This window comes from Pinus tabuliformis, chromosome 8, assembly GCF_031772625.1.
Source record: "Pinus tabuliformis cultivar Carrire ecotype Pingquan chromosome 8, CPIR1, whole genome shotgun sequence".
Classification (NCBI taxonomy): domain Eukaryota; kingdom Viridiplantae; phylum Streptophyta; class Pinopsida; order Pinales; family Pinaceae; genus Pinus; species Pinus tabuliformis.
The window spans coordinates 289,595,415-289,606,742 of record NC_142294.1 but is presented as its reverse complement, the minus strand read 5'-3'; the positions used below and the strand labels follow the sequence as shown (position 1 = coordinate 289,606,742).

The following is an 11,328-nucleotide window of genomic DNA, read 5'->3' as shown; positions in this document are numbered from 1 at the left end:
GTTCCATGTTTTCTCAACTAACTTGTTTGTACATTACTGTATATATTCATACATTTTGAGCGCTTGAAGTCTTTTGAGAATAAATTGGTAGTTACTACTGTTACTATTCTGCTGCCAAACTGGAGATGGCAGGGCCTTGCCGGCAATTAACTTTTAGAAAATTCCAAACTCGCTGAAACCTAGCAACAAAACCATGCTTTTCATGTATAATAAAATGGTATTCTAGTCTCAACAACTGTCAGAAAATACTGCTCTCCCTGAAAACTGTCATAATGCTCTGAATTGTTAGTTTCCATATGATACAGGGGATTCTTGCAAGCATCCTGTAACTTTCACAGAAGTACCTGTTGAAAAGTTGAGGCAGTATCAGAATTAGAAATCCAAACCTATAAAAATGTTATTAACAAATCTATTTAACCATGCATTTTGATCCCCCAACAGGCACATGTTGCAAGATTCCATTTTGAGGCTTCCTTGACATGGGTTTTCCATCACAGATTGATAACTACAGGCATCACCCCCTGATCCACTTTTGATAATGTCAGCAGGAGGAATGAAGAAATCCATTGAAAGGCCAGGCACATTGAAAACCACGTCGTCAATTGTCCATGTTTCTTCCATTCTTGTTCTGGTATAGCTCATTGAACACTCTCCAAATTTAAAAAGAGTGACAACTAATCGACCTGAATAAGCAATCATCACACCATCTACTGCTCTATAATTGTTGATAGTTGTTTCTATGGTGGTTTCCCACTAAACAACATCTATTCCAGTGGCTTGAATCCGTGTAAGATGGGAATCTTCCAAATATACAAGGAGGCCAGTTTTTTGACTGAAATATCCAAAAAGTACATGTCTGATAATTTCTGCAGGTCCATCACTCCTTTCGTGCAGAGTTGAAGGATCAGCAGCAAGCTTTAAAATGAAGCATTGTTCATCTCCAATTTTCTTTTCTCCCAAGCAACGAGCATTTGCAAACATGATTGCTGTTGTTCTAGGATCTAAACCCTGAGAATAGAAAGGTCAACAAGAATAAAAACGTGCATCATCACCAAAACAAGTTAATGTAAGCTGCATAGTTGCCATGCTCCTAAGCTCAGTCCCCTGAATTGTGATTTGCATTCAAAAAAAAATTGCCATTGCAAACATACATTTTTTTTTTTTTTCAGACGAAAAAAATCAGCATGGTATTATATTGAGCAAATATAATGGGCGTTACATATGAACCAAATGTATAGCAGAAACATACATACATGCAGTTTTGTTCTAATATTTTTCAAGTTTAATAAAAACAACTAAATATTAACATTTGCTTTTGATACTCATAAAAAATTCAACATAGACTGATTAAATTCGAAAAACCCAACGTAAAAGAAAAATTTACATGGTTGATTAAATTAGACATTCAGTTTACCACTGCTTGAAATTAGATAAAATTAGAGTTTTTCATAAATAATTCACCTTATGCAGTGATTGATGTCCTAGGATCTAAACCACAGGGGAAAAGAAATTAACCAAGCATAAGAACATGCATCATTATAAACACATTAATATGAGATATTATTAGACTAACCACCAATAAATTGTTTTCGCAACAATCTCCATAAAACTAACTTTAGGAGGACCTTTGGCAGCATGTGAACCAAGCCAGTGTGTGTGCCGCCAGACAATCTTCCTGTTGCTTCCAGCATGCACTTTGCTCCCACCCAAAACTAACTCCACTGACCACGTATCAGGCATCATTTGCCACAATACAAAGCATCCAGTTTCGCTAGCCTTTAGTGAATAATTTCGACAAGCTTTCGTAGCCATTTCAGCTTCTGAGGATACCATTTTGACTCTACCCACTATGTATGAGCTCTTTATCGAATTCTGAAACTTGAGGCAGCCAGTGGCAGCCATGTAATGTTGCACAATGTACTGTGCTGAGGATGTTTCCTAACCAAATCAAGAAAAAAATATCAATAACCATGCATCCCTGTCTGTGACCATCACAGTTCTCAATAATTCATCCCTTTGCAAATTACTTAAAGGTTAAGAACAGTGTACCCAAATCTACTAACAGACAAAAAAAATTGCATGCAAACATATACCTTGCAACATTGAAAGGGCTTTTGCACTCTTACTCGGGTTTTTATGTACACCATTAATTCAGTAACTTATGCTGGTGAATTGTCTAAATTTGAATAGAACAGAGGATTGCTTCTAAGATTGTATTTGATGTACAAGTATTATGTTCTTAGAATTTAGGGTTGTGGTAGCTGTTCCATGTTTTCTCAATTAACTTGTTTGTACATTACTGTATATATTCATACATTTTGAGCGCATGAAGTCTTTTGAGAATGAATTGGTAGTTACTGGTTTGAACTTCAATATTTTGGTGTCTTATAATAACAAACAAGTACTTAGTCTTAACAAATCAGTAACTTGTTGGCGAACTATGCTTTATTTGAAAAAGCTGATGATTTAATCTTATGAATGCAAAGGGTCCTGGCCACTGTTCTCTGTGATTGAATTTCTAATAATGCTACAGATTACTTATATAAAACATATTATTACATGCTACAGATCACTTATATAAAACATATTAATAGATCAGAGGTGATAAAATCCCTTAGAAAAAGCTGAAGTCCTCTCCATCAGATCTCTGTTAAATAAATCAATAACCAAATAAAGACTACTGTGTTGCCTTAGCCGTAACTGCTTCAAGTGGTCCAAGATCTGCAAATTCCATTTGGGTATGCTTTTTCTTCTCTAAGTTGTGTTAACCATGTAACTAAGTTTTCTTTTGAGGGGTATCTGTACTTAATTTATTGTGCTTGTGGCATCCTTTGATAGAGCATGAACTTTGCAGAAAATTTGAGGCAAAAACATATGAGAAAAATTAACTATACCAGCAATTTTAGGCTTAATTTTTTTTACATGATTTATTAGAAATTAGGAAGGTAGGATCAGCGTGTTAACCAGCAGAGATAAGAGGCTTTCGATTTCACTCCTCTTAGTTAATACAAGTTTTTGATGTGTCAGGTGTCGGGCCATCTCATTTGGCTGTGCCTCCGAGCTCTCTTTTTCTCAACATGATGTGATGCGAGATTTAGCCTTCTATCTGGCCAACCAGGATAGTACCATTCATTGTAAGAGGCTTTTTATGCCTAGCAAGGAGGATAATATTCCCACAAAATGGCTAACACTCAAAGATCAGGCATCTAAGGCTCAATTTGTTTCAATTCATACAGGTCACTACTGAAACTTGTTTTCTTTAGCTGCCTACACATTGAATCATTTTTTGATCAATCTACTTATGTTCCAAATTTATTAAGATGTTAGATAAACATTTTTTATCAGCATAGCATACTGACTTTTACATTTCTGGGAACTGTAGGTCCAATGGAAGAGAAAAATTGGTGTCAAATAAACTTTCCTGAGGTGGAAGTATTGACTTTGTTTTCCGCTGCTAGTCATTACCGTCTTCCAACATTTTTACATACCATGCCAAAACTGAAGGTTGCTATAATATACAATTACAGTTCTAAGCGTTCAACACTTCATGGACTGCTGAGCTTCCCTGCATTTCCTCAAATAATGTCTGTACTACTTGGGAGGTTGATTGTGTCTCCTCTTTATGAGTATTGTAGATCCTGAGAGAGCTTGGAAAAGTTGTCTGTATGCCTATGTGAGGGTTTGGGGAATATGACTTTATTGGATAAGGGATATAACTTTCCAAAGTCTCCAAAATTTCAAGAAATTAACTTTGACCACTGCAGTGATTTGGAGGAACTGCCTGGAAACATATGCAATTTAACTTACCTCCAGAAGTTATCTGTCACTAATTGTCATCTTATCCAAAAGTTACCCGATGACTTTGGGAGGTTAAGGTCACTTAGGGTGCTGAGATTGTTTGCATATGCCCAAGTTTGTCAATGCTTCCTCCTTCCGTTTGTGCACTTCAGCAACTCGAATTTCTTGATATTTCATTATGCAGGTCTTTGAAGGACCTTCCCATGGAATTTGATCAGCTATCAAACTTAAAGATTCTGGATATGAGGGAGTGCTCTGGACTGAAGAAGCTGCCTAAAGCATTAGCCAAACTAAGATCTCTCAGATGTGTAATCTGTGATGAGAGCACTGAACGACAGTGGCTGGCTATCAAAGCCTCTACCATGCCTAATCTCATAGTTGAGGTCATCGAAGAACATTTTAATTTGGATTGGCTTGATGATTGAAAAAGTTCATGATGCCTCATCTTGGCCGCTTCAATGCCTTTAATTCAGTAACTTATGCTGGTGAATTGCCTAAATTTGAACAGAACAGAGGATTGCTTCTAAGATTGTATTTGATGTATAGGTATTATGTTCTTACAATTTAGGGTTGTGGTAGCCGAGGATGTTCCATGTTTTCTCTATTAACTTGTTTGTACATTACTGTATATATTCATACATTTTGAGCACATGAAGTCTTTTGAGAATAAATTGGTAGTTACTGGTTTGAACTTCAATATTTTGGTGTCTTATAATAACAAACAAGTACTTAGTCTTAACAAATCAGTAACTTGTTGCCGAACTATGCTTTATTTGAAAAAGCTGATGATCTAATCTTATGAATGCAAAGGGTCATGGCCACTGTTAACTGTGATTGAATTTCTAATAATGCTACAGATTACTTATATAAAACATATTATTACATGCTACAGATCACTTATATAAAACATATTAATAGATCAGAGGTGATAAAATCCCTTAGAAAAAGCTGAAGTCCTCTCCATCGGATCTTTGTTAAATAAATCAATAACCAAATAAAAGACTACTCTATTGCCTCAGTCATAACTGCTTCAAGTGGTCCAAGATCTGCAAATTCCATTTGGGTATGCTTTTTCTTCTCTAAGTTGTGTTAACCATGTAACTAAGTTTTCTTTTGAGGGTTCATGGTTCTATCAAACTCACAAACAACTCCATGTGGTTTCCATCAGATCTCTGTTAAAGAAATCAATAACCAAATAAAGACTACTCTATTGTTCCAGCCATAACTGCTTCAAGTGGTCCAAGATCTGCAAATTCCATTTAGCTATGCTTTTTCTTCTCTAAGTTGTATTAAGCATGTAACTAAGTTTGCTTTTGAGGGTTCATGGTTCTATCAAACTCAAGAACAACTCCGTGTGGGTTGCCTTGTGTCTGTTATTGGTGCCCCCCTTTTGTTGCGAGGAGCGCAGCAGGTGGGGTGGCAGCGCCCCTTTGGGGTATCGACCCCCTGTATGGGATCTAGGGTAGCGGCTCAGGAAATTTTTTTGGACCCCATATTAGGTGGGCGGACCTACCTATGGTTTAGTGCATCAGGGTTTACGATTTTAGTCATTGAGGTCTCAATGACCTGGGGAAAAGTGTGTGAATGGTGAAAGATCATTGAATTTCTGTCAATTTATTAGGGCAGAGTAATGCAGATTAAAATCGAAAAATCTCTGCTTTTCTTTTGTCTTCTTTAGTGTGTTAATATTTAGGCATTATAACAATTGTTGTAGTTTAGGCATTATAACAATTAGTGTGTTAATATTTAGGCATTATAACATTATGACCGAGCAATGCACACTTGTTACTATAATAATGAACTGCATGCCTATAAGATTACATGAATGAATGCAACAGTTGTTGTGACTCAATATATTAGTGAAAACTCAAACAATATGGCCAAGCAATGAACACTTCTTACTATAATAATGAACTGCATGCCTATAAGATTACATGAATGAATGCAACAACTATTGTGAATCAATCAATTTCTGTAAAAACCCATCTCGCATATAGATTGAAGTCTAGAGAATAGATCTAAGTTTGTAAGAATCTATCAATCTCAAGCTTTTAATCACTCATGTACAATATAAACATGGGAAGAAAAGATAGAGACTTACCATATGACAAGATAGAAATGAACTGTTGCAAAATAAAGTCAAATAAAGTCCTCTGATTTGGTTATTGGTGATGAAATTTGTATTGGTCTCTCTTTTGTATTCTCCATAAAAACCTTCCAAACCAGCCTTGAGAAGATGGTTTCCATCATCCATGTTTCTCATGACACCACACATGGAAGAGATCTAACATTTTCTAAAAAAAAGTCTTCCATACACTACTTGAAGAATTCAAAGGCCATTCTATTTTCCACCTATTTTTCTATACGAAAATCACTTTGCACTTGAAAAAGGAAATTCCATCAATGAATATTTAATACATTCACCATCAACTGTAAACAACATAGGAGACAATACATTTCAATATTCCTCCACACTCTATGCCTTACGGCGTTTCCTTTGCAACATTAAGTGCAAATGCTAGTAGTTTGATATTTTTAATTTCTCTCCGTAGACAGAGAAAATTGATCCATATTTTGACAAACCAAATTAATTTAAATAAAGGAAGTTTAATAAAATTTATATAAAACTACAATCTATTTATTTATACTTCTCACTTAGATTCGTTATTATCGCTTACAGGATCCTGTGATGGAAGTTGTGCGAGCTAATTTAAAAGGGTTTTTCAGAGTGTGCACGGTATATCAGCCCTACTGTGGACATAGAATTACGCTCACTGGTAGCCGTGAAGGATTGTGAAGTAACCACTGTGAAGTCGGGTTTAAGAAGGAATATCAATGAAGGAGGCAGACATAATTCGATGCCAGATACAGGAATGGTACCCGCGTTTCCACAGGGTTTCCATCAAAACCATTCTCCATCCTTTGCCGGAGCCGTTCGTGGAGTTTCTGCTGGACGACGGTGGCTTATTCCTCCCTAAAACCTCCTCTAGCGATGGTGAAGATGCCTTGCCAACCAGAATTCGAATCACATGCCCGGATCTCCAGGCAGAAGATTACCATCACTGGGAGGAAGAGGACGAAGACGATGAAGCTTCGGCTCAGCCATCGTTTCCAGAATTGGAGAAGGAGGTGAAGAAATCCATTAAAACCCTAGGAGGGTTCGTGTTTCCCAAGCTGAATTGGAGCGCCCCCAAAGACACCGCCTGGATTGCCACCAATGGTACGCTCAAATGCTCTTCTTTTAGTGAAATCGTTCTTCTTTTGAGGGCATCCGATAGCTTAGTTAACGATCTTTGCCATGCCTTTGATTCGTGCGAGGATAAAACCGCCGATAGGCCTGCTAGATTTTATCTGGCATTGCGTAAATGGTATGACTTGAGGCCGGAAATGGAGTTTCGCGGGTTTGTTCGAAGGGGTTTGCTGGTGGGGGTTTCACAGAGAGAAGTTACCGGGTTTTATCCAAGCTTATTAGAGGAGCGGGAGGAGTTAGAATCCTCCATTTTTGGGTTTTTTAAAGATCACATAAGCGAGGAATTTGAATTAAATGATTATACATTCGATTGCTATGTTACCAGAGACGGCAGAGTGAAGTTGATTGATTTCAGTCCTTGGAGGGCATTTACTCTTCCTCTTCTCTTCTCCTGGGAGGAGTTGGAGAAGAACTATGACGAGGCTCTTGAAAAGATTAAGGAAATGAAATCGAAACCATGTAATGGGGCATGCTTATGTGACGCCTTGACAGAGAATTTGGGTAACTTGGGTTTTGATTTCGATACGGAGGCGAAGAATTGGACGCAGTTGAACTTAAAGTTAAGAGAAGAGGGCCATGTGTTGGATTTCAGGATCGTGGGCAGCGAGGGACGAGTACAACCAAGTCTTACAGCTTCTAGTGGAGTTCCTTATGACTACATTGACACAGCCCCTGGAAGTGCCTGGGACGAGTTTTTAAGGAGAGCTGATGAAGAAGTCAGGAAACAGGCCAATGGTCCTGCTGCAGGAGCGTGAAATGGGTTCATACACGTAGCTGATCCTATGCAAGATCCCGGATGATTTGGGTTGTAATCATTATCAAGTAAAGTAGATTCTAATCTCAAGGATCTATGTAATAGAAGCTCATTTTTTTCTGTGTCATGATGCTCTACAATGATTTTGAAGTCTATTAGGGGATAGGTGTTCCTTGGAAAATATCCCACCTACAGTGGAAATCAAAACCAAACAATAAAATAATTCGAGGAAATTTGGATTATTACATGTTTGCTCTCCTTACATCATTGGGAGGATTGTTGGAACGGGGTTGTTATGCATCAAAGGTCCAAATTAACAAAGCTGTTTACTAAAGGCAATATACTTGATGAGTCAAATTTGTAGGCTTTGCTTGCTATTTGCACTGCCATGTTTGGTGACTATTAATGACATGGTTTATTTATATATACTTGTTTTAATTTGATTTTTCTGATAGTAGTATATAAAAAGAGTATTTAACTACATACTTTTGTTTGCATGCCTGTTAACACCATATTTTTTTGCAAGCAAAATCCAATGTTGACCTTAACGCTTTGACCCCTGTACCTGCACAGACAAACAGAACACAAGTTGAGATCAGATTTTGCAGAACTTGCTCTGGGAAGAGTACCTTCATGAAGACTTTTTGGGCACTCCTCTCAAGGAAGATCCTTACCTTCTATACATTCTCATTCGAGAAATATTCCGATTGGATACCCACTGATTGTAGCCAAGGTCTGCATGAAAGCATAGTTTTTCTTGAGGTGTAAGTATAGTTTCTGTAGCAAAGTGCAAGTTGCTTATCTAGTTTGCTTTTGTGTTGATTTGGGCATCTTCTTATTTCCACCTCTATAGCATTATAAATGTTATCTGACATGCGAGGGGAATAGCCATCGCCCTCTGAGTGACAGCACGTGGAGAGAGAGAGCATGGAGAGGGCACTCCATGGCTATTCCCCTCGCATGCCAGATAGCATTTATAATGCTATAGAGGTGGAAATAGGAAAAACCGACACACCCATGCCGAACCAACCACATCACATCGCCATTAATTTCTGCCATTAATTTCTAAATGTCTTCATCTGAAGGTTTATTTGAAGATTTAGATGTCTTCATCTGAATCACACGGAGGATTCTAGATATAAATTTGTATTTTCTCACTTTTATATAAATGTTTTTTCACTTTTATATAAATTAAGATTCAGATATAAATTTGTATTTTCTCACCTGAGCAATGCAAGCAAGGCCAATTTTCTCACCTGAGCAATGCAAGCAAGGCCAAAGATTAAGCAAGGCCAATTTTCTCACCTGAGCAATGCAAGCAAGTTAAAGATTATGTGGAATCTGTGGAATGTGAAGTGTGATTTCATTTTCTATTAGTAATATATTTATATATTTGTATTTTCTGTTTGTGGAATGCCTTTCTCACCTGAGCAATGCAAGCAAGGCCAAGGCTTATGTGGAATGCTTTATTTATATATTTGTATTTTCTGTTTGTGGAATGCCTTTCTCACCTGAGCAATGCAAGCAAGGCCAAGGCTTATGTGGAATGCTTTGGAATGTAAAGTCACTTTTATATAAATATTTTCTCACCTTTATATAAATTAGGATTCAGATATAAATTTGTATTTTCTCACCTGAGCAATGCAAGCGAGGCTAAAGCTTATATGGAATCTGTGGAATGTAAAGTGTGATTTCATTTTTTATTAGTAATATATTTGTATACTTGTATTTTCTGTTTGTGGAATGCTTTTCTCACCTGAGCAATGCAAGCAAGGCCAAGGCTTATGTGGAATCCTTTGGAATGTAAAATGTGATTTCATTCTCCATAAATAATATATATTTGTATTTTCTGGCCATATGAGGAATCTGTGGAATGTAAAGTGTGATTTCATTCTGATGGGTAATATATATTTGTATTTTCTGGCCATAGGTGGAATCTGTGGAATGTAAAGCGTGATTTCATTCTCTATAAATAATATATTTGTATTTTCTGTCTGCCTGATGCAATTGTGCTGTCTCTGTTAATCTTTTGCTGCTCTATACTCTAACAACTGGTATTAATGCTTTGGTAGATTGGGATACTGATTCTATCCTGTCTTATACGCTCTGCCAAGAAACAAAAGGTGTAGCGGTAGCCGTTCCTTAACGGCCTTTGCTCAGAAGCCTCCTGTCACTGAAATCGCCGGTTGTGCTTTAATCTGCTGAGAACGTCCGTGTCCTGTGCCTCTGTGAATCTGTTGCACAAGGATGCACAAGGAAAAGACACTTGTTGTAAGAAAACAAGACATGGACGTGGCTGCAGCACAACACCAATATCGTGGCTGCCTCAGCGAGTGCCAACGTTGAATTATGCGAATTATGCTTTGTCTGAGTCTTTCAGTTGAATATTTAATTTGTGGAAAAGTGTTGAAGTGAATTTATAAAAGGCCAAGTCGTTAGCCTATATTTTGTTATGGGAAACATATATATTTATATATGTTTTATAAGTTGGTGAAGTTTGCTTTTATTAATTAAAATAAAAAAAAGGTAAGTGTTTTTATTAAAGGACAGAGGTTTTCTTTTTATTGGCTTTTTATTGGCTTAAGGAGTTATATAGTTAAAGCTTCTCACTTGAAGTGGTGTTTTTGATTTTTTTGGAGCGTGAATTTCATTGAGAATGGAGACAACATTTAAAGATATGGAGAAGTTGAGCGGGACTAATTTTTAAATTTTCATCTAAATCACATGCAAGATTCTAGATCCTCCTTTACCCTCTGTAAATTTCTATTTTCTCAGCGTGAGTAATGCAAGCAAGGCCAAGGCCTCTGTGGAATGTAAAATGTGATTTCATTCTCCATTAGTAATATGTTTGTATTTTCTTTCTTTGTTTGATGCAATTGTGTTGTCTGTGTTAATCTGTTGCTGCTCTATACTCTATCAATTGGTATCGGAGTTCTCGACAAAAACGGGAATCAATTTTTTTCCTGTGAAGTGAAGAACGTCAGTAGCAATAGTTTCATTGAATGCAAGTTCCTTGGGTGGAGATCTTATGGATGCAGCGATTTCTAGGAGAGATAGGAATAAAGCAGGACAAGTATGTACTATATTGTGATAGTAAAAGTGCCATTCACTTACGAAAAACCTAACTTTTCACTAAAAAACCAAGCACATTGAATTAAGGTACCATTGGATCCAACATGTATTGGGGGAAGAACAATTATCGTTGGAAAAGATCCATACAGATAGGAACCCTGCTGATATGCTCACTAAGATTCTACCAAGAAACAAACATGAGGTTTGATAAGACTCGGTGTGACTTAATTCATGGTTCTTCATTTGACTTCAAGTGGGAGAATGTTAAGTGTGAAGCCAAACCCACGCACACTGTGCTAATGTTGGCGCCGAATCCCTGACACTACGCAATCTTCAGCCATCGTCGCCCTACCTGCGCCGAACCTACCACACCGCCATTAATTTCTAGATCTTCATTTGAATCACATGTATCATTCTAGATCCTCTTTCACCCTCCATAAATTTGTATTTTGTA

General features: G+C 37.2%; 1 protein-coding gene and 2 pseudogenes across 4 annotated transcripts; 2 read left to right on the top strand and 1 right to left on the bottom strand.

Annotated features, from left to right (window-relative positions):
- Positions 1-94: 94 nt before the first annotated feature.
- Positions 95-3,235, bottom strand: LOC149235263 (uncharacterized; annotated as a pseudogene). Its single transcript, XR_016246157.1, has 2 exons — positions 1,615-3,235; positions 95-1,008 (listed from the first exon to the last, which is right to left on the bottom strand). The product of XR_016246157.1 is annotated as an uncharacterized LOC149235263 (transcript).
- A 152-nt stretch (positions 3,236-3,387) lies between these two features.
- Positions 3,388-4,348, top strand: LOC149235262 (uncharacterized; annotated as a pseudogene).
- Positions 4,349-6,467: 2,119 nt separating this feature from the next.
- Positions 6,468-9,889, top strand: LOC149235261 (uncharacterized). 3 transcript variants are annotated; one of them, XR_016246156.1, is made up of 2 exons: positions 6,468-7,870; positions 9,875-9,889. XR_016246156.1 is itself a non-coding variant. In XM_089372057.1 (1 exon), exon 1 carries the CDS (start codon positions 6,634-6,636, stop codon positions 7,801-7,803), a length of 1,170 nt encoding a protein of 389 aa, XP_089228183.1. In that variant the 5' UTR covers positions 6,468-6,633; the 3' UTR covers positions 7,804-8,228. The 3 variants fall into 3 exon arrangements, 1 of the variants encoding a protein (XP_089228183.1); XR_016246155.1 differs by lacking the exon at positions 9,875-9,889 and adding an exon at positions 8,376-8,892; XM_089372057.1 differs by lacking the exon at positions 9,875-9,889 and having other exon boundaries at positions 6,468-8,228.
- The last annotated feature ends 1,439 nt before the right edge of the window (positions 9,890-11,328 follow it).

Coding starts and splice junctions, on each gene's coding strand:
- LOC149235261 (XM_089372057.1), top strand. CDS start 6,634: ATGAAGGAGGCAGACATAATTCGATGCCAGATACAGGAATGGTACCCG.